The following is a 26,348-nucleotide window of genomic DNA, read 5'->3' as shown; positions in this document are numbered from 1 at the left end:
ATTTTTTTCCAAAAATTATAATATTTCACTTGCAACACTAAAATTAAGTTTGTGTCACCCTTTCCGTTCTATAGCCCTAATGCCAGGAGTTTGTCATTGGCTGTAGAAATGTGTTTGGTGTAGCCTTGAAAGCAGGCATTTACAGGCCCTCTTCCTAAATATATTTTTCTAAGAATCCCCGATAGCCATCATTTCATGTGGCAGGCATTACAAGCCATCACAATACCCCACAAAGGAAATATGAATTTGACCTCATAATTTAAAAACTTTCAATGGTTTAAAATGCAAACATTCCTAGAGAGATATGGCTTTTGCTTTGGCCAAACTTGACATTTGTCTGCAGGTTTCTTAGGCAAAGCTACCCACTACTCTCCATTTTCTAAGGACCAGAGTTAATTCTCTTCATCTAGAGTCATAGGAGGTCAGAGTCACATGGAATTTCTGTGATCATCGTGTACAATGATCTTTGTTCTAAATACATAGAAATGAAAATCATTGTAGAAGAATAATTTTCAAAGGTCATGTAGTTACTAGCAGAACAAAAACTAGACACAGACATCTTGAGTCCAAGCCTAGGCTTCTTTCTGCCTCTCTACACTTCTCTAATACTATTTTGTCATCCAGTTGGGACTGTATTCCTTCCATAGAAGGGAGAAGAACAAGTTTGCTGAGAGGAGATGCATTATGATCTCCATGTCTCCCTTTTTCCTAGGCTTGAAATCATGGCCTCCCTGAGCCAATGGGAACATACAAATCTATGGAAATAATTTATTGTCTTAGGCAAAGATGGTTGGGAAAACAAAGAGATGGAACAGGTATGGATATCAGTAAACTAGCATGACAGTACTGAAAAGATCTGTACCTTTAAATTTTTTTTCCAGTTATCTGGGGACCAGGTTGTTGTTTTTTTATTATTATTAATTGGAAGCTCTATTTAAGCAACCAGAAATCAGATATAACAATTAAATCATAAGATTTGATGATCTATTGGCGATCACAATCTATTCCACAGGTGATCACAAGATAAAAAGATAGACGCCAGCTCCTTTTTTGTTAACTGCATTTTAAAAAGTAAAATAATGGGGGCGCCTGGGTCTCTCAGTCAGTTAAGTATCTGCCTTCGGCTCAGGTCATGATCTCAGAAGTTCTGGAATCAAGCCCCATGTCAGGCTCCCTATTTGGCAGAGAGTCTGCTGCTCCCTCTCCCTCTGTCTCTTCCCTGGAATCCATCTCCCTTTCTCCTCACACTTGGGCACTCTCTCTGTGTCTCAAATAAATAAAATCTTTAAAAAAGGTAAAATAATAAAAATAAGGTTAATTATAAAAGTGATGCATTCTTTTCTAGTTCTTTTTTATGCCTATTATATAGCTGAGATTATAATGTACTTACATTATTAAATTCTGGATTTTTTCCACCTGATGATATATTATAAGCATTATCTCAAATCATTAAAAATTATTTGTAAATATTTTTAACTGCCCATCACATGAATATACCATAATAAATTTAATAATTTTACTAATATTGAAAATCATTGTTCTTTCAAAGTAAATTTAAATTTTTTAACTTTTTTCCTATACAAAAGCAATATATGTTGGAAATTTTTTTAAAAAACTTAACTAAAAGAAGAAAAATTAGTTTAACTGTGATTGTATTACACAAAGACATTTGCCTTAAAGATTATATGCTTAATCACTTGAGGTATACAGTATAGCTCAGAGATATTATATCACAAATCCTGGTCTCTACAATCAGGTCCAATCTTATCAAGAAGGAAAGATACTGTACTGATATGGAAGCTGAGTCTTAAACATAGAATTCGAATTACCTCTTCTACTGGACTGCCAATGGTTTGAATTTCCCTCCCACAGGGGATCCCTATGAATTCCAAAGGTGTACTTCTACCCTAAAAGAGAGACTCTGGAAGGGCCCTGCCAGAGACCAGTGTATCTCTCTACCAAATCAGACAATCTTAACAGGAAACCAGCTGTTGTGTGGAGGTCAACCTCAAGAGCCCAACATCATTTGTCTTTGTTCTGGTTTCCACCCTTGCACTATAGATAACTCTAGCCATGAACTGGAATTCCTCCAATGTTAGCCTACATATTTGCTCTGTCATTGTGGATCTGACCTGGTCTAGCTCATCTTCTAAGACTAACCTCTGGCTCGAGCCAATAATGAATACTACTAATTCACTTTTCCCCACTCCTCTGGGTTTTTCTTTCCTTTTATAAATGTTTATTTGTTTGTTTATTATTTTTCTTATTTGAAGTAGGTTCCAGGCTGATGTAGGGCTCAAACTCACAACTCTGAGATCAAGAGTCACATCTTCCACCATCTGAGCCAGCCAGGCACTTGGCCCTATAGGCTTTTCCATAGACAGCACACCAGCTCATCTAACTGTGCCTCCACTCCATCTAACCTTCAAACATACATCTGGAGACCTGAGTCTGCACAAAGCATTACAAAGAATTACACAGAGTGGGAAAGAGAGAATGACTTGAAACTACTTTCCTTTTCTTAAACCTCCACTGCTCCTGCTCCTCAGTAAGCAAGGTGACAGATGCCTATTAGTGTGCACACCCTTCCTCTCCATCATCTTTTGCTGTTAAACTCATTCTTCCTCCATTAGATTCATGTTGATTCCTTCAATCCTCAGCCTCCAGCTCCAAAACTGATGATCTGGGAGCCATCATGACACTCCTGATGCTCAGTGAAATGCAAGTCAGGAGGAAGGAGAAGCTGACAGCCACAGAATGAAAAAAGGTCCTTCAGGACAGACAAATACCTGAGCCAGCAGCTGGAGAGCTCCCCTCTCCTTGAAGTTTCAAGCTCTGCATGGCCTCCTCAGGCGCCATTCAATTACATGAATCCTAAAGAGCCCTGTGTTTAATGCAATGTGTTTAATGCAAATGACTTCTGCCACAGCCAGCTTCAAAAACACCAAACTAGGACTTACTTCCATCTTTTATCAAATAATAGAGCTTAAAGGGGACTTCTGAGTGACTCAGCAGTTAAGCGTCTGCCTTCAGCTCAGGGCATGATCCTGGAGTCCCGGGATCAGTCCCACATTGGGCTCCTGCAGGGAGCCTGCTTCTCCCTCTGCCTGTGTTTCTACCTCTATGTGTGTCTCTCGTGAAAAAATAAATATTTAAAAAAATAGTAGAGCATAAGAATGTTTTTCCATTTGGATACCTTAGTTTCTGACACCATCACAACTTTTGGAAGGGGACAAAAGTTATGAGATGGTCAATTGAAACTAAAATCAGCCTTCTTGGTTTTTTCCCCCTTTTCTAATGAATAATACAACTGAAGAATGCATGAGGAGCAGCCAACTTATGTGTGGCTGGGAAATGAATGATGCTTTTCCAGTACAAAATAAGCCGGGCCTGCTACAAGTTCTTTAGAAGAGTTTGTCCACCTTGTCAGCATGTTTGAGCAGCAGCCAAGTCACCCCAGCAGAGAGCCCTTTCCATCTGCACTCATTGCAGCCACTGTAGAAAATTCAAGCCTTCCACCGAAATGTATGTTCAACAATAGTCATGACTATGACCGGACTGAGGATGGACTTTACCCTCTATTCTGATCTGTGAATTCCTTGACTTTTATTGTTTAATGTCACAACTTTAACATTTTCGTAATGGATCGGGTGGTAGACGAAATGAATTCAGTGTCTTGTAGTGAGACCCTGATACCTTTTGCATCATTTATTTTCTTTTATTTTGAACAAGTAAAAATATCTGACTCTAACATTAATAACTTTGAGTGGGAGTTACCTTACGTGAATTAAAAATGGTTATGTCAGTACATCCTTTCAGAATTTAAAAGATATTTCCCTGTGCTATATCAAGTGTCACACAGTATATCAATTTTTATTTCCCATCTCTCAAGTCTGGTATGCATACTGTTTAACTTCTTAAATTCTAAGTATAGACATAATTCACAAAAGCTGGGCAAATGCTTGACTTACAGGAGATGGCGTACACAAGATTTATATGAACAACTTTATTTTAAACAAGAAGGACTTTTGCATTTTGTGCTGCTACATCACATAACTTCATCTGTGATTTTTTTTAAAGCTATAAAATAAATTGGAAAGGTTCATTTACTATCCCTCTAACTTCACAAGCACTATTGATCTAATAGAAAAGCCCATTTTAGTGTGAAAGGTGAGAATTTGACCCTATTTTCCAGAATAAAATGCCATGCTCCCTTTTAGACAATCTCCAGGCAGCCCTGTCTAATTCTCAGCCAACCAGTTCTGAGTGCCTGATAAACCCTACTCTCCTCTCACTGACAATTAAAACAGTTCTCCTTTGGTAGCCAGAGAAAATTGTTGCTTTTTCTTTTCCTTTAGATTATCATGGTAATAATAATTGTTTTAAGTGCATCCACACTGATTACCCTATATTCACATCACTAATTTCTGGGTTCTAAATATGCATGTGTATGTACATACAAACATACACACAGGTACAAAATATGTATATATATTTTTTTTTCTATAAGGTTCTCTGGGATTATACCTAGTATACAACAACAATAATGATGCTGATAGATACTGTGCATTGAGCACTTACTAGAGGCTTTATATAATGATCTCTAATCTCACAACAAATAAGGTACTATTATTCCCCATCTTTTAGGAATTAGAAATGCAGGCTCAGAGACATTAAGAAACTTGTCTCATAGCTAGTAAGTAGCAAAATAGATCACTGAGCTAGCTAGTAGTAGAACTGGAATTTAAATGTAACCAATACCTGTGCTAGTTCTAAAAAAAATTTAAATTACATACATGCACTCTGAAATAATGCATCTTCTCCTCTATACCTCCTACTTATATGTACAAATCTAGCTCAAAGGTGTATTCTTATTCATACATTACACATATATATCAAGATATAGTCAATTTTATAGGGAATTTTTAAAAAACACATAAAAATACATAACAGGTTGATTTCCTGGGTCATTTTGTTTAAATAGTAACTGAAAATTTATTTTCTAAAAGTTTTTATATTATTAGGAAAGGCTATGCTTCATTTATATTTTAAATACTATCCCCCAAAGGAAAAAAATATTCTGATTTCAACACAGTCCTGTTTGCTAGTATACTTATATATACATAAAAATCAAGTTATTAGAACAATTAACTAAATTTATTTAACTTATTTAAACCATGATCTATTAAAAGTTAGTAATATAGCTGTGACCAAAGTCACAGGTATATTTCAACTGCTAAAAAATTATTTGTTTAAGCTATGCAATCCTGTTTATCTAGATCTAGATCTACATCTATTACCTAACATCTATAGATATAGATAGATGTTAGGTAGGTAGATAGATAATCCAAACAACTCAGAGTTCACATTTAATCATTTAGTCTGCATTACACTGTATAAAGCAGTATTTCTCAATCTTGATTGTCCTCTAGTATCATCTATAGAGTTTTTAACAATCTTCCACTAGGACCATACCCTCGGCCAATTAAATCAGAATCTCTGGGATGGAACCCAGGCATTGGTATTTTTAAAAGGCTTCCAAGTGATCACAAGATACAATCAAGATTGAGAACAACTGGCATCAAATGCTGTCACTCACTGCTCACTTTTGTCAGCTGGAGAAGGTAGCTATAAAGAAAAGTATTAACATTAAGGGTGACTGACCCTCAATATAAAGACCTAACACTTTAAAGCCCCCAGAAAGTAAAATAATTAACTATCTAAGAAGTTTATATGTAAATACCAAAAGAGTCACTCAGCCATGAATACATTTCATACTACACTATAGAAAGATTCCAATTATTTTCTTTTTATCTCTTTCCTTGTGGGTATATACCCACAGTTGTAGTAGTTCTGGTATATAAACTGATTCTAATGGCAAATCTTCAATTTTTTTCTGTTTAAGGACAAAGAAAATGTAATGAGATTTTAGATGTTAGGTATTATTATCCACATTTTACAAACTAAGAAACTAAAGTGCACTAAGATTTATTCAAGTCACAAAAAGGGCAAACTGAGGCACAACCTGGAATGTTGGAAATAGCACTGGACTAAGGAGTTGAGAAAGTCAGGTCCCACTCATAGCTGACAATATTTAGCTTTTTAAGCTTGGACAAGTCTGGAGTTTCAGTTTTTTCTGTAAAGTACAGGATTTGGACTGGACAAAAAGTTCCAAAGAAATTTCAAAGAAAAACAAGACTGGGGATATATATCTATATAGATATATAGATATATAGATATATAGATATATGTGTTTGTATATATATGTGTGTGTATATCTCTATCTATCTATCATCTATCTATCTATCTATCTATCTATCTATCTATCTATATGTCTTATTTTACCAAATTACTGGAAAACAAAAAAACAAAGTTTATACCATCTATTGTCACCTTTACTTCATAAAAAGAAAAGGCATTTTAATTCCATAAGAGGTTAAAAAAAAACAACCATAACGTCAGGATTTTTTTAAATATCACTTAATGATAAAATCACAATATAGTCGTCTACAAGGAATAGCTACCCAGCCTCCCCTCAATGAGCAAATGGGAATCATGAGGACCTCTAAATGATGTTTCCAAGTTTAACCTTCTATTAAAGTGGAAGCAGAGTAGAAGGGGATCATTTAATACCTCTTACTGTAATGCTTTTTCAAAGGTTTCCCAAAATTTATCAAGTCACACCCAAGTACACAACTATTATTTGCTTAAGTTTCTTATTTAAATTGACTTGTTTTTGCTTAAATACATTTATTTCAAAAGGGAACTTCATATCACTACCTCAAATAGAAACCTAAAATCTCCTGTCATAAATACAAGATAAGCAGATAAGTATGAAAAACTAGTTTATTTTTATTTTTATTTTATTTGTAGCTAAATGCTTTTGCCTCCAAAGACTCTGAGACTAAGATGCTCCCTCTCTCTCTCTCTTTCTTTCTCTGTCTTTCCTTTAGAGAGAGATTAGCACATCCTAGAAAGGTATTAAAGACTAACACTAAACTGAGCCCTCAATGTAATCAAAGAGATCAAGAAAAAAATAGAAGAGAGCTGCCTTTTCCCCATGGGATTGATTCAGTGTTACATAATGTCACATGCCCACACCACCTGGATCATCTGCTCACTCTGCTCCATTACCCTCCTGCCTCTGAGGAGGTCATGTACTCTTCCTTTTTCATTAATCCTAGAAAGAAGCAAAGACTTTGGTTTCCCGGAATTTTTAGTATCAGTAGTTTGAGACAGAGCTGGGGACTGGTTTCAGAGATAAGTATAAGCAGGGTAGGGTCACCTAGAGAGGGTGGGGGAAACTGAACCGCAATGCCTGGAAAGCACTGAGATTCAGGTTCTGGTCTGCTGAAAGATCTTTGCCATAGGCCACATTTAGAAAACACGTAGCAAGCTGATTAATACCTCCATACAGTAATTCATAGGATCTGGGCAAGCATCACTTATTTTTAGAGCCACTCCAACTTTAACAGTCTAGCATGGCTAACATGGAGTTTTTCTAATCCCCAGATAATTTATATTTTTAGTTGTGAAGGTCCTTGCTATTTATGAATTATAGCAGCTTTACCTATTCTTTATAATTCAGAAACTTCATTATTAAAATGTTTGAAGCAAGCTATGGAGCATCTATCATTACTTAAAAAGTTAATTAGATTACATAAAAGAAATAATTAGATTTGCATTTTTATCTTGGTTTTAAACTTCCAAAGAAGATCACAACAGTCTGCCTGTGGGCAATTAAAAACAGCATACAGCAGAGAAATAGAGGAGACAGGGTCTGTTTTTCCTGGCTAATTCATGATTGAAGATAGAATTACAAAATATTTTAAGGGCTTGCTGAAGCTGGGGGCTAATCCTAGACTTCTAAGCTTTGTTTATAACTCTCATTTCATTGCAAGAGAGTATCAGATACATGTACAGTGCCAATAGTAGTATCAAATTACTTCCAGTGGGTTTATTTAGTCATGTTCAGAGGCTGTTGGAAGGAGATTCGTTACCTGATCAATAACACAAAAAAGAACTATTGGCTGGAGCCAAAACAGGAGCACTGTAATTGCTTTTTGTTTATCAATGCTAAATACAATTAACAAAGATACAACATAAGACAGAGGGACTGCGTGAGACTACAGGGCTCCTGACTTTCATCAGGCTTACGTTGGCTCCTGCAGCCATCTCCAAAAGACAATAAATGCCAAGGTCCAGCTCTTAAAATTAGAGGTCACTTAGATACTTAATGATGAAGCATACCCTCAAATATATATCTATTATTATTATCCTAGCAAAAAATTAATTAACCAGGTCATACAGGCCATGAAGGCTAATGTACAAAGTAATTATTTCTGATTTTTAGACAACTACTTCACATAAAAAGGTAGTCCTTATTCGGCTCAGCAGATAACTGAAATGCCTATAGTTAATCATATTGAAGGAAACAATAGGTAAGGTTTATCTCCTTTAAAGGTGAGAGTACATCTCAAATTATTCTGTTTAATAGTTTTAAGAATAATCATCTCCTTTCTTGTAATATTAGCATCTCTCCTGGTTACCAGACTTGAAGAGGAAGAATGCATATTGAATGGTGGGTGCTCTATCTCATGACAAACACACAGAGACACACAAAATATATGAAGAGTACACAGGAATATATTATAGTCAAAATAGAAAATATACTATGTCTGAAAAATATTCATATACTCATATACAGAGTGAAGCTTCAGGAAGAAAAAAAATAAATGTTTATGTTGTAAAAAAACAACCTATATTACAGCATTTAAAACAGAAAGCTTTCAGAGGAGACAAAGAGTATGTGGAAAGCAGCAGCAATGGCATTTAGTTCAGACCTTCCATAGACGGAGTTTGCCATCTGATGCATGTATTAAATGATGAGGAAAGGGCAATGCATATTATACATTAATCATAAAGATTAGTAATCATAACGATTAACAAGAAGCTAAGAATTTCAAGTTTCATAATTATACTAAAAAAGGCATGTGTGTATGAGTTCACTAAATTGTTGGCTCTGGCCCAGGAAGCCAAATACCCAAATAAAACCCCAACCAGCAAGTCCATTGTTGGGAGACCACTGTGGTTCCATCAGTGATGTGAGGACAGGATACTGCCTGTATGGCACACAATATAAGCCACTTGAATAACTCTAAAATTGGGGGTTGAAGAGACATGGATAATGGGATAACACCGCTCATGTCTGGAAAAGCAAGTTTCTCATGGAGATATTTTCATAAGCTGAATTCTCTTCCAAAGATTAAGTTTTAGCAATAAAATGTCATCACTAAATGTGTTCCTAGTGATGTGCTATTGAAACCAAAGAATGTGAAGAATGTGGTATGTTGTGTCCATGAAGACTATCTTCTCTAGATTCAAAAACCATGACATGGTCAATTGAGGTTGAATAAATAAATTTATGGATGGATCAAGAAAGTAGTATTTATAAAGTATTTTCTCCTTTGCTTAGACTAGTCTTATATTTAGTGGTTGATTTAAATATTGTAAATATACTTTGATATGTCCAACAGACTAAAAGTGAATTTTGTTTACTGGCCAACATAATTCATAAATAAAATGCTTCAAAAGACTAAGACACTCTAGTGCAACAGTAGAAACAAAAAAAGATAATGTTACTGAAGCAATTATCTGTCATTTGGAATTAAAGCATGAGAATCGACATTCCCAATTCGAAGGGCCTATATTCCACATCTATTATTTTGGCTTTCCATAGACTTGATGAAAACTATGCTATTTCTGTCCTGGAAATATCAAAAATGTCTAACTTTTTCTGGGCTTTATATCGGGGGAATTACTTAATATGAAACAAATTAGAGGAATCACCATTTTCCCCAAAGCACAAACAGAGGGATTTGAATTCACTAAGCAAACAGCCTCCTAAAAGATCTGTTAATATTAAAGCATTTTAATAATCATTTAAAGTTATTACCCTGATTTTTTAATGGCAAAAATTGACTCATCAAAAATATAAAAACACTGGTTCACAAAATCATTCATCTGACTTTCTAAACATGGCTTACATGGTATCTCTCTCAAAATTTAGTTAGGATTTATTAAGGCAAAATTATGTTAAAAATTCTACTTAAGGAAGAAAAATACATAAATGAAATGGTTTTTAAATACATGTATAAGTTTTCAATGATTTCACATAAAATAAGTATGAGGACTTTTATAATACTATCTTCATCATGCCTTTTCCTATCTCTAAGGAAAAACACTGCTTTTCAAATTGTGTAAACCATTCAGGTTTTCATTTGTCTCAATTATATTAGGCCCAGATGTATTGGTATGTGGTTATTACAAGAGGTTAGACACTCTTCTCTTTGTTTCTATTACAGCTTGCAAATTCTGAAACAACACTGATTCACAAGTCAGCATTCTAAACTAGAAGTAGAGAGTGATCGTGAATGTAACCACTTGATCCTCATGATCCATAGCCAATTGCCATGGCTTAATCTTGCTAACCATGTTAGCTAACAGGTTCTAAGACCCAAGATTTAAAGAGAAGAAAGAAGGTCAAACTTGCACAAATTGTCTGTACACATTTGCTTTCAGAAGGGAAAGTAGGTTTTATGCTTACCTTATTTTTACTCTTTGTTCTGTTTTGTTTTCAAAGGGAAAATGTTTCTTTCATGATGGAAGAATGTTTGAGGCATCTCTTACATCTCATATTTTGCTCAAGAAGTATACTAAAACTGGCCCAACAATAATCTCTTCTAAATTTGATCGTGACAATAGCTTGTCAAAAACCACATTCGAAAACACAGTTAACCCATTTCCCATTCCCCCCAAAATAAAAGTCTGAATATCAAAGTCCTGCTTCGCAAGTGTCAGAGATGAATATGTTTTGTGTAAGGAGTGTTTTCCAGCATTTGAAAAATGCTCTGAATGGTCTATACTGATAAGATAAATACTGACAAGATATGAAGTAACGCAGTAGCTCAGGACAGAATGAACTATAAATACAGGTTATTGCTTCCTGTTATTTTTAAAATATGAATCCTTATTATAAAGATTTCTGCATTTCTAAAATGAATGCAACTCTGACATTTTGAATCTCTCTGATTTTGTAATTCATACAGCTGAGATCAAGTGCTGATTAGCTTCAATTTTTAAAAACTTAAACAATAAGAAATAGCCACAATTTTGAAAGCAATTAAACTTCTATTAGAAAACTTGGAAAACAATTTTCCTATCTTTTCAAATTGAACATTCTGATGAATAATATTTTAACTTCATATTCTATAGTTTTTTGAAAAAGGCATCAATTTCATGTAGTAAAGTTACAACTATAACATCATGTGTACCTCAATAAATACTAATAATATTTCATAAAAATGCTCTGAAGTGATCTGGCTGCTATTCATCTGACATCCTCAGTACCACAAAGCAAACATCAATTAAGACAGCCACTTAATATAAACAACAGTGAGCTGAGAAGTGAAATACATTCAAAATAAAGAAGTAATAAAGATGTAGTAAAAACAATAAGTAAATGGGAAATCAGGGAACATCTCAGGAAACTTCTTCCATTCATACTTTACAAGTAGGAGAAACAGAGAGAACTAAAAGACCAGGCTATTTAACACCTACAGAGTTCTTAGAGAGGAATCTAGAGGAAAATGTAGGAAACCACAGGCTAAAAATCTTGACCTTAGCAGTAGGAGACACACTGAAAATTCTAATAAGGGCAGAACCAAGGAACACCTGGACAGTTACTTAATTAAGGATCTCAGCATGAGTCATAAAAGAGATATCAGGATGAGAAATTATTCCAAGATTTAATTGTAAAAGTAGACTGTCAAAAATGCCAGAGACATTCCATCTCCTCTGTATTCGGACTCTTTATTTTGAAACATATACACTTGCTTATGGAAGATAAATTAGAACAAACTAAACAAAAACAAAGACACTGGATAAAACCTTTGAGTGAAGATAGCAGGACAATATGCCAAATAAGGTACAGGTATACCAAAATGGTACTTTAAAACAGAACACCAAGTATGATTAACAAATGAAGCAAGGCTCTAAGGTAAAATCGCTGGCTTTCACCAATGAAAGAGTAGAAGAATAAACTATGACTATATGTGAATGATTTTTTTTAAAATAGAGGAATGTGTAATATTAAACTCAAGCAAAGGCATACTATCATTCCCAACATACCACCCCAACTAGGCTGACGCACAAATCACAGAGGTTAGAAAATATCCACAGCAATCAAGGGAAAGCACAGAGGCCGTGGCAGAAAGATGGAAATCTGGGATGAGTATTCCTCAGGATTAATCACTAGACAATTGGTTCCGTATTCTATGGTTTCCTAGAAGTCACATAGCTATGTTCCTTTTCAAAAATGGAGGTCACTTCCCTTACCTATCTCAGATAGCTGTTAGTTACATTAGCCATCAAGTTCTAAAGGAACGTCAGAAATCAGAATTCCTTCCTAGGCCACTGTAATCATGATCTATGTACCGTGTTACACTGCCACAACATAAAAGGGATTTTTAAAATTGGGTTACAATTATTTGAGAACAAGATTTTTTTTTTTCCTTTTTAGACTATAAGCTCCTTGAAGGCACATAATTATTCATTGATCTTTCTACTCCCCTCAGCTCCTAGCAGAAATGCAGTTCCTATTTGCTAAAGAACAAATTAATCATTATCAATCTTTTCCCAGGTCATAAGACTCTTCTCATAATTGACCCAATCAGGCAATCCTAAGAAGTGAATAAGCCTCAGCTTTTCCCTGTGATACCATTAAATGGTAAAATACGAAGCAAAAAGTGGTTTGTGGCAATAAAAAGAGCACGTGTGTGCTACCTTTGAAACAATTTAGTTTTCCACTGGGTTGTGTTGGGCAAATGACAGAAGGAAAAAGAGATATAAGGTTTATTCTCTTTACACCTTACATCAGAAAAGAATGCTTAGACCACTGTGTGGTCGATGTTTCCTACATCCACTTATACAACATCCTTGAGTAACAGCCCTATTGGTGCTGTTGACAAGAGAGGGGTGCATTTGCAGCATTTTAAATTCCATTTGCAAGGAGGAAAGTAAGTACAACCAGCCGAGAGTAATAAAATACACTGACCTGGATCTGTTGCTGCAGGAGATTAATTTTGTGCTGCTGCTGCAGAAGTTGCTGCTGTTGTCTTGCAATCTATCAGAAATAAAGTTTTGTTAAGTTCAAATGAAATGCTTGCACCTTTGCCATTACCCCAGGTATCTCTCTTGGAATGACAAGAATGCTTTAGGGCACTTCTGTGTGAAAGAGTTCCTATAAAATGAGAGAGGCAGACTTAGTAAGTTGGAGAAAATGAAAAATTTCAAACAGGTGCCACCTCTCTGCTTACCCCCTAAATCTTTCTCTGTAGGTGAACAGTACTCCTTGTATGACACTTGTGAACATATGAACAGTTCATCCATATCTGGACTGCTCATCTGGAAAGAATGGCTATGTGGAAATCTGATCTTTGGAGAATAAAGACAGGAAAACTCTGGCTACATTTTTCTCAAGAGCTTAATTTGGATGTAAAAAGTAAAATCTGTAAGCAAAGACAGGAAAGAACTTTCTATTACTTATGGTCTACTTTGGCCTTTTCTGAAGGAAAGATTTTCAGAACTGATAAAACTTACAAATATTGTTAAGGGAGTGCAAAAAAGAAAAAAAACAACAAAAAGTCAGAAATCTTTTTGTTGTGGATATCACATGTACAAAGAGTTTTTTAAAAACAAAATTTAGGGATGCCTGCGTGGCTCAGCAGTTAAGTGTCTGCCTTCAGCTGAGGGTGTGATCCTGGAGACCCGGGAACGAGTCCCATGTTGGGCTCCCTGCATGGCGCCTGCTTCTCCCTCTGCCTGTGTCTCTGCCTCCCTGTGTGTGTGTCTCTCATGAATAAATAAAATCTTTAAAAAAATAAAAACAAAATTTAATATTCATCCACTTATCCTTTTGAGGGTAATGTGTTAATTTTAAAGTCCAGGATCCATGTGCAAAGTTTATATTCCCTTCCTTCATCCAATAGTCATATTCAGCATGTTAACATGTCATCTGGTCTATAAAAAGAAATATTAACCACTCAATGAAAGCCCTGTTGAGGGCTGAATCTGCCCCTCAGAGGAGCAAACAACTTCTTCAGCATAACGGTATTTAGTATAAAACATAAGTTAGGCATCAGGCTGTCTATTGCCTCAAAAACTGGAGCCCAGTGAGATGCCCCTTATGAGCATACATTCACTGCCAATGTACGATGCCAGACAGAAGAGTGGCCAGAGACTACTCAAAAGGACTTAGTTTAGTAATTCCCCATAGGCAAGAGTTATGGTTTTTTCCTTCCTATTTCTTCTATTTCCAAAAGCCACTATTCTAGAATGGGCCATCTTGGAAGTAGAAATGAATGCAGATAAGCCCTTAGCTGTATATTTGAATCTTTTTGACACTTCAGCCTAGAGCAGAGGGAAACACCCAAATCACATTTTGCTCAGCCCAAGATAACAAAAAATAGCAGTCTACGCCTAAATGTCGCTTTGTGGTTTCTGGTAATGAGTGGCTCAAACTGGAACTCATGATAAAGCTGCCCCTATCACAGGCTAGAGTTTGAGAGATGGGACTACCCCTTCCCAAAGCTATATAAACAAAATGGAAACAGTGTCTAATCTGATTGGAAAGGCCCAGTCTTCTTTGTCACCATTCAAATCAGAAATGGACAACTCGGCAACTCTAGGTATAGATGCTGGAACCTCTGAATATTTATTTCCCCTTAGCAAACCAGTGAAACACTACTAGGCATCTAATATTGATGGTCCCTCCTAAATGATAAAGTGCTGCATAGAAATGCATCCAAAACACCACAGTGCAATTACTATCATCCACTCTAGACGTATGGGTTTGACACAGTGAAGTATGGTACATAAGCACCATGTGGCTCAAATTCTGAATTTTATTTGCCAATCGGTTGAGCTACATGCTCGCTTCATTGAGCATGACAACCTAGTTTTAAGTGTCATTTAATTTTCATTTTGAAATATAATTACAAAGTGTTCACTGTAAGATATCACTCGTCTGCAAATGTGTCAAGATTAATTTGTGCTAGCTTATTCACAAGTGTCAATAGTTAATTACTGTGTCATCTCTGGATGGCTAAATGACATTCTAACTTCTGATTTTTTACAGTGTTCCTTTATGTTATTTTCCATTAGGGGCTGAGTCCATATTCCTACATGTGGGCAAATATTCAAGCATATAAAATACCAGACGTCACAACTCATTAAAATCAACAGAGCATATATTGCTCTATATACCCCTATAAAATACATTTAACTGAAAAGATAATTCCAGTAATAATGTCAGATTCCTAAAAACTGCACATTAATTTGGGTCCGTCTGATCTAAAGCATCAGGGACTACTCTATAGGATCATTGTTGTTAGATTAATGTACTCTTATGAGACAGGAAAAACATTTGGGAAAGTGATTTATTTTTTAAAAGATACACATTTAAACTCCTATTTTTCCTCCTTTCTCACATCTAAATCAATGGAATCAAATTCTTAAAGGAGCCATGTGCTAATCTGTTTTCAATGATTTACCTATGCTATAAATAGAGTGACCATATAATTTATAGGATTTATCATTCAAACCAGGACAACTTTTGCAAGTGAATAGGGGGTTATTAATAATTACTCTGGAAAACAGGCATTAGCCAGGGCTATTCTGGGAAAACTGAGACCTATGGTCACCCTAACTCTGAAGTCAGAGAAAATCATTGGACCAGTAAGTTTAAAGATCCTCAAAGTTTTTCTAGACCAGGACCCTTCCTTTCTGGATGAGAAGAGTAGGGCCTAGAGAAAAGCAGCTTACTCATGGTTAAGCTACACTAGGAAGACTTGTGATGCCTACGTGAATAAGTCCCTAAGTAATTAATCAAATGCAAATGTTCTCGGACAATGTTATCACTTCAGTTATGCCCAGTTGTTGTGATGCCTCTCTTTGTCCTCCACATATGACCTCACTGTTCTTTAAGATCCTGGATTTCCAGAAGGCTTCTTCCTTTCTTTCCTTCTTTTTTTCTTTAGGAATGCTTATGACAAATAAACCAATCAATGTGATTACTCGCTGAGCTTGGCACATTCCACATCTCCAGTTCATCAGCTCCTTTTGCAGGGCTCACCTGTTCTTGCTGTTGGCGAGCAAGGTCCATTTGCTGTCGTTGTTTCTCAATTTGTGAGGCTGCCAGTTTTTTCTGTTCATCATGCGCTGCCAGGAGCTGCTCCCGTAAACTGATCAGCTGGGTAATCATAGTAGAGAGCTGCCGTTCTTTTTCTGCCAGGCTCTCAGGTGTACCTAAAATGGAAGTGAGAAGATATCTCACAAGTTTGAGAAAAGTCTGAATGAATTAGGGAAAGGGGGAGGGCAGATTTAGAGAAAGGCATTACCCTAAGACACCAAGATCTGGGACAATTGGAGGTTACTGTGAGTATAGGAACACTAAAGAATGCCAATGGGATGAACACCAGAGTTAGTCATTTCCCCTGCCAAGATAAAGAATCATCACTAATAAAATTCGCACTCTTCCCTCTTGCTCTTTAAAACAAAACAAAAATCAGAACTACCCCCATTGTCACCCTTTTACCATATTCCTCCTCTCCCAACCACCCCATTTACCCCTACCCAAATCTATCTGATCGAGCTAGGAAACCTATGATATGTAATATCAAAAATTAGAAAGTATGGGTTGTGTTAATATTCTATAATATTAGTAATCGTTACCCTCAGTGACTAACACAGGATTTAAGACACAGTAGGTGCTTATCAAGTGTTATTTAAGGAATTTTTCAATCATTGCTCTCATAAAACTATTCTATTGTGGAAAGACCTATGTCTGAAGTCAGGAGTTGTTCTCTTGGCCATGGAGTTTTATAAAAAGGGTGGGGGGGACTGCCTTGCCTCAGGTAAGAAAGAATCTGATTTTTTCTTTCCCCTATGTGAGTGGATCAGGCTAAAGTTTTCAAGTTCATCCTTAAAGGCAACAATGTTGCTTGGAGGGCTCCCTCACCCCTTTGTCGTTTGTCATTCTTCAAAGGGAAAAAAACATATTCGAGGTTGAAAAGGTTATGCATAAGGATGTGCTGTTTAATGAATATGATGTCGCTGAACACTTACGGTATGCACTAATGGTGCTGAACAGTCTTTTTATGGGTAAATTGCACAGCTCTCCTAAGTAAAGGGTACAGAATCCTTTTGTGAATCTAAATTAGAGTATTTACCACAGCATAAGATAAGAATTTCAACCCACTGTATTTGAGCCACACAGGTTTCATTATGAAGAAATGATCTATGATTTGAAAGCTTTTCAGAAAGATGCCACCAGCTGTCAAAGGGGACAAAGATTGCCGATTTTTGTGTGTGTGGAAGAGGAGACTTCCAATCTCCTTATGAAGCCCCCTTCATTCCTGCTAAGAAAGCACCGTGACAATCTGAGAAACTAAAAATATTTCAGTTAGGAGTGGTCCTATCCTCTGAGTGGCCCCATAGAGAAAGGGAGACGTCAGAGGATGCTGGCTAGAGCTTGTTAGTATATGATTCCCAGAAGGTAAGATTGATGTCAGCCCAGAAATTACGACACTTAGGACTACCCTGGGGTTTGTAATACCAATTCATGTCCTTAAAAAATAAAGAAACAAATGATCGATATCCTTTCATATTCTTAAAAATTCACTGAGTTGAAAGATGGCCTAAAACCAAAATTAAAAGAAAAATAAGTTCGTGAGATGATGTTAGAAAATGTGTTAGAAACGTAATAAAGGCACAAATATTATATCCAGCTGTTCTTTCAAGCTACTGGAACTGATTTTTTTAAAAATAAGTTTTTATTTCAGCAATAGGAGTTTCAGTTTGGTAAAAAAGAACTTCTTGATCTAGAAATATTAAAATACAAAAGAGGGCTCCTAGAAGGAATCTTAAAATTTTTTCAAAATAGCAAAAGCTCAATTAGTACATATGTTAATATATATAGGAATGAGAAAATACAAAATAAGTATGAAATGTAGTTATTTACTCACTTTATTCATTTCTCATTGAAAAAAAGATACTTCTTGAAAGACAGCTATGTGTCAGGTACTGTATAGAACTAAGGATATTGACACCATGGCAAGAACAGGTAGATGGAATTCCCTACTCTCATGCACTTTGTCATCTAAAGTGGGGAGGCACTTAACCAAGAAATCACACATATAAATGTAAACTACAACTAAAAAAGAATTACAAAATGACAGGTATTTGGGGGAAACTTTAACCAAGTTTGGGCGGCCCAAGTGTAAGAAAGATAGACAGAAAAAGTAACAAATTAACAGGAAGATGAATAGAGTTAACTAGTCCAAGAGTTGGAGAGTGGTTAAGGAGCTTTTCAACAGAAACAAAATAGGCAAAAGCCCTGCCTGAGAGGGTGGGGGAGGGGGAGTTCCAGTATGTTCCAGAAGTTGAAAGAAGACAATAAAATTTGAGCAAGGAAAACTAAAGGGGAGTAGAGTACCAGATTAGGTAAGAAAAGTTCACACCATTCACCTCCTGGTGACCATGCTTGGTAAACTTCGTATTTATTCTAAGAATATTTCAAAATCACTGCAGTATTTTAGATAAGGGATGAATGATGTGGCCATTCTACCTACGATGTGGGAAATAGTTTGGAAAGTTCTAAAAATAGATAACTGGGATATATGCACATTTTATTACATGTATTTTTGTCAATGTTCTGATCTACCTGTAATTTTCTTTCTATACCTATCTATATGCGATGAGTTAAGAGACGGCTTATTAGATACTGGGAAAGTCGCTATACCACAATTTTTTGTTAATAAAGAAGAGCATTCATAAGAAAGTTTGGGCAAGGACCAAGAGAAGGGTAAGATCCAGTATTTAGATCCCACAGTAAAGACTGGAAGCTTTTTTCTTATCCTAGATTAGACAATCTTGTCTTAACAATCTTCAATATAGTCCCTTTTCTCCTCTACACAGGAAACAGAAAGGCTCAGGATAACATATAAATGTCTTCTCAACTTCTTCTTTTCAAGGTGAAGCCAACAGGTCTATAAATATTTTGGTGCTTCCAACGTTAATAGACGTGTATATCTATCTTTACAGGATAACATCATTTAACTGAATCGTTTTATAAATCACTAATGATATTCAAGCTGTTTAATTGTAAAAGTTCAATGACATCTAGATAGACTTATTAAAAAGCAAGCCAGAAAGCAATATTTTTAAATGGAAATTTTAGGCATTCTATAAGACTGTCACTATCTTTATCTTATCTTTAAGTTGAGGAGCACATATATATTTTGAAAAGACATGAGTGGCATAACAAATGCAGTTGGAATGAAATATAGTAGCAAAACAAATCTAAAATTACCCCATCAATGAGGAATTTATATATCTATGTCTATATAGATACATATATATATATATATATCAATTAGTCCCTTATGAGTCAAATTAAGAAGAGATCAATTTACACCACACCATAGCTTATACTTTTCTAAATGTGTAGGCCACTTTGTGGCCATGTGTGTGTATGTGTCTGAGCATTTTTCTGTTCTATACTCATTATATTTATTTACATATAGTACCTAAAACCTGTGGTGCTGGATTTTTGTTTTGATTAACAAATGTTTATGCTGCTGTAATAAAAATAACATTGAATCTCAATCACTTTGATCAACCAACTTGTGAACACAAGCTTTTTCATCTCAAAGAATACTAGTTTAATTGAATATGTAACTTTGCTATGGCAAAAAAAAAAAAAAAAAAAAAAAAAACAACAAACCACCAAACAAATAAACAAAACACCGAAGAAAATAAAACACAAACCTACAGATAGTCCTTAACTTATAACAGTTCCATTTATAATCTTTTAACTTTATGATGATGCAAAAATAATACTCATCCAGTACAACAGAGAATGAATGATACTCTCTCTAGATGCTGGGCAGTAGCAGAGACCCACAGCTCCCACTCAGCCAACCAATACACTTCAACTGCACCCATATGACCATTCTGTTTTTTACTTTCTGTATGTATTCAATAAATCACAAGAGATATTCAACACTTTATTATAAAATAGTCTTGATATTGGATGATTTTGCCCAAGCATACGCTAATGTAAGTGCTCTGAGCACGCTGAGCCTAGGTCACGCTATGTTAGGTGGGTTAGGTGTAGTAAATGCATTTTGGACTTAATGATATTTTCAACTGAAGATGGGTTCATCTGGATGCAACTCCAACACAAGTCGAGGAAGATCTGTACAAATGCCAGAGTGGTTGAAAAAGTAGACAAATTATGGGGCACAGTGAGTGGGGCAACCTAAATACTGCCTGGCTATGTTAAAGGCAAAAGACCATATTGAATGCTCTTAGGAGGTAACTTAACTTGATGTAAAAAGTCTTGTCTTAAATTATGTTTTGAGTTTTGATAAAATCAATTTGGAAAAAAAGGAGCTCAGATCCAGAGGATCTGCCCAGGCCAGCAGAGGTCATCAGTAGCTGCCTAACTGTCATCTGTTTCACATCCTTCAGGCTATCTTAAAATCTCTTAAAAAGCATTGCCAGAAAATAGTCTCTCCCACACAAAAACGGAGGTAGTGTCATAAACTGCAAAGAGGGAACCGGCAAAGAAGCTTCTGTCCACAGCTTCTCCACAAGTCAATGTGCCTGCTTTTATCCAATATCGCACACAGTGTATGCCTGATACTCTCCGCTATAAACTGTATCTATTCTCCAACTCCAAAGACAGTGTGCAGCAGGTTTCTTTTTTTTTTCCATGGGGTCGCCTTTATCCCCAAACCACATCTGTCTTGAGTTTCTCTCAGATTAGTCAGGTGGATCAGTGCTCCCCAGGGCCTGCTCCAGCTGAAGTATTTTAATTTGACTAAACACCTGATTTATTTTATCTCTCCGATGAGAAAGGCAGTTTGTCTTAATAGAGCCTGTCAGCCCACAGCCCCATTCACAGCAATTTACAGGCAGCCAGGGACGCTGGAAGAGAAGAGTGCCGTGATTCTGTATTTTATCCTTCTCCAGAAAGCACCTAAAAGCAGCTATTCACTGCTACTGCATGTGGCATTTTAGAACTGAATTAGCTTTTTATTCAAGTAACTACACTTGTTGTGAATAGCTTATCTGTAAAATTGCTACATTCACTACTGATTTTATTAACCTTTGGCTCTATCGCAAAATGGTCTTCAGTTAGGAAAGACCTTTAAAATTGACACATTTTTTTTTCTTAGGGGCCTTTATTCCAGTGACTTCAGATTTACTGAGTTTGATCCATTGAATTCTTTACCAGTTGTACTTAAAATTTTGAGTCTCAATAGGAAGTCAATAGTGCGAAAATAAGGGAACACTTTTCGAAATGTAAATACGGCAGCAATTTCCCTCATCGAAAGTTTTCAAATACCATCTTTCACTATAACAGTTTCAAAAAGAGCCCTCTAGCCCTTTTTGGTCAGAATTTGAAGAACTTGAAAAAAAAATGAACTAAAATAGGTGCTTTTTTTTTTTTTTAACTTTACAACCATAACTACCTGTCTGTAGGCCCAAACCAACAAAGAAATTTCAAAATTGATGAAAATTTAGACAAAATAAAAAGAGAACTAGGATAAATCCTTTCTTTGTATAGAATGAAAAATTAAAAATAAAAATCAAGTTTAAAGTTTTAGGATTTGGAGATTTTGGGGTTTTGTTTGTTTGGTTGGTTGGTTTTTTTATATCAGCTCATAGAAATTAGCACATAAACTGCTAGTTAATTTCACCCATGGTTACAATCCATGGAGCTGGAAATGAGACTGGGCATTGGGAAGTCACTGAAGACTCCACATGTGGACAAGGCAGGCACCCTGCAGTGTGCACTTTACTCAGCAGAGTCGTGCCTCACCTCTTTTACAATATTCTCACACCTAGGACTTTTACAGTGTAAACATTTCACACAGGTCACCCTCATTATGGCTGTCCCCTGAAAGTGGATCACTACTCTTGGTGACAACTAAGTTTCTCTAATGAAAAAAAGAAACAGAAACAAGCAGAGCAGTGGAAAAAGAGACAGAGACCAAGGAGAAAAGGAAAGGCTCACTCTCAGAGATGGCCAAATTAAATTTTGTGAATTTCTCTGCACAGTTTTTATCTCTTTATTCTTATGAGTTGAAGGGCAATGGCTGCAAAACACCATGTTTATCAAGCCAGGTAAAACTAATATCAACAAATTTTGGCATCTAGAAATGTATCTTAGGTAATTTAAAATAAGACTTCCACCTGACCGTGTTCCATTGCTGGATATCGCATTACTATAATAAGCTCCATAGGATTCAACAATGAAATTACAAGAAGCCTGGTTAACTGAAATTGTCTGTGTTTGGAATGATGGGGAGGGTGGGCAGTGACACTGGAGTGGAGTTCTAATGGAGATACACTTTTCCACATCAATCCCAGGAAGATGAAAGCACTTAACAGTAATTTCAAAGCAGCATCAACCAAAGAACTCAGCCAACAATCCAGAAAGATTTTAAATTAAGTTGAAAAGAAGAGCTCTTAAGAGTGAATTCCCTGGTTAGTTCTAATTTTTTTTTTTTTCCTAAATGGACATTGTTTGAGAAGAAAGCCCAAATACAATGCTAGTCATAAAGGAAAGCTGCATTTGATCTTGTCTGCCCACAGGTAACCTGGTTCAAGTGCTGTGCTCCTGCCGCCTCCTCACACATCAGATGGGCTGTGATGTCTGCACTTCACAAGCACAGTCCACCAGTTAGCGCTGGCCTTTTTTTGATAGAGTCTTCTTTTAAATGTCACAAAATAGGGCAGCAAAAAGTCAACAAAAAATAAATAGGGTAAGCTGGAGAAACTAACAATCTATCAGAAGGTCCCCTGATAAAAGTTACTTTGTGGTGAGTGCCTGAGAAAGGAGCCCCTGTCCCAGTGTACAGCAGCTAATTTGAGTTCTGAATCCAAGAGCAGTTTTAAAAGCTTTCTACTCTAAAGGGCCCCAGTGCATCATAAAGATAAAGGATTTCAGTACAAAACCACCACAAAGACCTCTATTATCTTATCAGTCTTTGGTTACAACAGCTGAACCAATATGACTAAATTCTGAATGACTTTTTTCAAAACAGCAAAATACTGGAATTTCTTTGTTTTCTCATCAGTCAGCTATTGTCATTGCTCCCATATGCTACTGTCCATTCCTTAGTAAATAAAAAGTTTAATAAATGCAGCAATTGTGCTCTTCGGAATCACTTAGGGACCACTACACAGGAAATGTGGCTCATGGAACGTGGTACAGGCTGTTTTTGGTTGTTTCTGGGTTGTTGGGGTTTTTTTTTTTTTTTTAGTTTAGTTTTTTTTTTTTTCACCAAATATATGAGAATTTCCTTCCTAAAATGTAAACAACTTTCATTTTAAAAGTCATTAAAATCTATTGTGTACAAACAAGACAAGGATACCCAGGAACTCCCTAAATTAAGATCAAACTCCCCTGTCTATTCCAGGCACACTCACCTCTCCTTCAGCTTCCTTTCTCTCTAGCTGCAAAAGGAAGTCTATTCCTGGATCAACTGAGGTCTATTCATGTTGCAGATCCCAAAAGAGCAAGAACAATCCATGGAGTTCTGCCATCTAGGCTCCTAACCTCACAGCTGGGCCTTCAGCCCATTGTGCTTTATTAGCCCATCCTTTTGGGATCCGGAAACGAAGGTATCCTGAACCATCCCTCCTTCAGTATAAGACAGGCCGCCTTTACATTACTGTTCTCTTTGGATGATAATTGGTCAATGGCTACAGCTCCATCATTTACACAGAGAAATAATCATTTCTGGCCTTTCAGAAACATGGAATTCTTTGCCCCTTCGGGGGGAATAAACCCCAAAAGAATTTGTTTCAATAACTGCTGTGTAAGATTGGTTCTTTCTGGAGAAGTCTCATCAGAATTAGGAGCTAGGAAAGAAGAGAATAAGAAAAACAGCTTTTATTTAACAAAGAAGTGTCTTAAAAAATTTCATGTGTTTTCTTATTTAATTTTCATCCTAATTGCATTATAACAATTCCATTTCATGGATGAAAAAACTAAGCTTTCAAAAAGTAAAGAAACTTGACCAAGTTAGGGCACTGGATTGGATATGAATTCAAGTCTTCTGATTCCTAACCCAAGGAAATCTGGAGGTGAAGGAAGAGGTATCTTCCCTTACGTTGCAGTTAGAATACATAGCAGGGACTGTCTAAGAGTTAGGAGTAATGCTCTAAGGGACCTAGAATTTTAATGCCATGTAAGGCATAGAAATACACAACTCCTCAGTAAGGCTTTGTTTACAAAATAATTTTAAAAGGTAGGCTAAGCCATTAGACAACCAAAGGAGGTGAGTAAATTGACCTTTGACAACTTATAGATGTAAAAATAGATCTTGATTTAAGTGATAGGCCTGGAGTTATTCAAGAAATTAACACTCAGTCTGGCAGTTAAGATCCTCTGCTATGTTTTAGTCCCCAAACCCTATTTCCTTAACAAGTGTATGGCCTCCTCATTTCAAGCCCAAATACAAAGATCATGCAGACCATGGCACTCCCAAACATTCCAGATACAAAATTTACTATACCAATGAGAGGCTGAGAAATACACTCAAATATTTGCACACATCAAATGTACTATTGCCTTAAGGTGGCAGGCTGAGACGGTCAGATACTAGCCAAGAAGAAGTCACCTGGAGAAATCTATGAAGTCTTCCTAGCAAGGACTGAGGAATCTGATACTACTAAGGCTTAGGATAGTTGCCTGTGTAAGCACGCCATACATATTATTGCCCATTTACAGGGTGTATTTACAACTTGCCTAGTGTAAATCAAGGGAATCCTTGCCCTAGCCCAATATACCTCATTGTACAATAATAATTGCTTAAAATGACATAGCAACTGCTTTGTGTTAGGAAGAGCTTTCTATATACAGAGAGAGGTATATCAACTCATTGATTCCTTATAACAAATCCTCTGCAGTAGATCACATTGTTATCTCCATGTCATAGATAGAGAATTGAAGCATATAAAGGTCAGGCAATTTGCTCAAGTCCTAAGTGATTAAATCATATTTCTAAGATTCAAAATCAGGCAGTTGAGCCACAGAGTCTCTCCTCTTAACCATATGATAAATGGAGAACAGTATCCTAAATGATCCACCTTCTCAAAACAAATTCACCCAAAGTAGTTGAAATTCTTTTTGAGTTTTTGCTGTCATTGTTGTTGTTTTTAATACAATGTTTCCTGAGGTCCTTACTAAAATGCAAAAATGTACCTAGGGAAGGATCTATGATACCTTTTGTTCTTTAAAATAGCTCAACCCGCTAGCACAAAGCTCTTTTTTGACCTTTCAGCATAAGACACAAATATCTACCATTGTTTATAGTTACTTTCCATTACTAATCCAATCTCATGCTCTCATACTCTTTCTCTCTCTCTTTTATTCTTCATCTAATCTTATTTCCTCCAAATTCTAAACTCCTAGTATTGAGACCTCCCCATCTGGATTCTTGTTTAAACTCCACCAGACCTAGTAAGTAAACCTGAACTCTCAAATATTGAAACTTTAGTTTTCTCCAACAGATTGATTTGGCTTGTTCTCTAGCTTGTAGTGGCCTTTTTGGCTCCTCCTTAAATCCCCACCTCAGGTCTGCCCCCAACTAGATCAGCAACCTAGAGAGCCTAGTCCAGACCACCTTTTCTTCCCATAGTGTTTATAGGTATCAGCACATCCCAGTGGACCTGGCTGTTGCTAGTGTTAAGACTGCTATGGGAAGGTGTGCTAAAAACTTTACATTAAAACAAAACTGAAACAACTAAGAGAGATTGCTTATTTGTGTTTTTGCGTAATCACAGATAGTTCACAGATTGCCAAATTATGGTACTGAGTATCTGACCAGATAAGTGACTAATAATACAGATTCTACCCATTACAAACTCAGATGAGCTTGTGGAAGTAAAATGGAAATGGAAATTTCATACCGATTCTGAAATCATGGTTTCTTTGATTGTTCTTTCATAGCTGAATACATCTGAATGAGTAGCAAATTCTTTTCATTCTCTGTTTTGACTTTAACAATGATTTCTGGTGTAATAGGTGTTATCACCATCTTATTATAAAAACACATCATATTCAGAAAGCTTTTTTGAAGTTTATCCAATGTTTCCCATGTAAAATCCATAATATTCAGGGCACAAATATTAAGGAAAACCAAAGAAAGACAATTACAACCTCAGTCCAGAAATAACTAACAGTGTCCCATCACAGGATGATCTTTAAC

The 26,348-nt window shown here is 36.1% G+C and overlaps 1 protein-coding gene across 50 annotated transcripts in view; it reads right to left on the bottom strand.

Moving 5' to 3' along the window:
* SOX6 (SRY-box transcription factor 6) overlaps positions 1 to 26,348 on the bottom strand; it is a 581,952-nt gene that overhangs the window by 182,767 nt on the left and 372,837 nt on the right. For all 50 annotated transcript variants that reach the window (XM_072725559.1, XM_072725550.1, XM_072725530.1 and 47 more), the window contains 2 exons: positions 16,193 to 16,365; positions 13,115 to 13,183 (listed from right to left, as the gene is read on the bottom strand). In XM_072725559.1, coding sequence (XP_072581660.1) covers positions 13,115 to 13,183; positions 16,193 to 16,365 — 242 coding nt within the window. The remainder of the gene's footprint in view (positions 1 to 13,114; positions 13,184 to 16,192; positions 16,366 to 26,348) is intronic.

This window comes from Vulpes vulpes, chromosome 11 (assembly GCF_048418805.1).
Source record: "Vulpes vulpes isolate BD-2025 chromosome 11, VulVul3, whole genome shotgun sequence".
Taxonomy (NCBI): Eukaryota; Metazoa; Chordata; class Mammalia; order Carnivora; family Canidae; genus Vulpes; species Vulpes vulpes.
The sequence above is the reverse complement of the archived record's forward strand: the minus strand, read 5'-3'. Positions and strand labels throughout refer to the sequence as shown.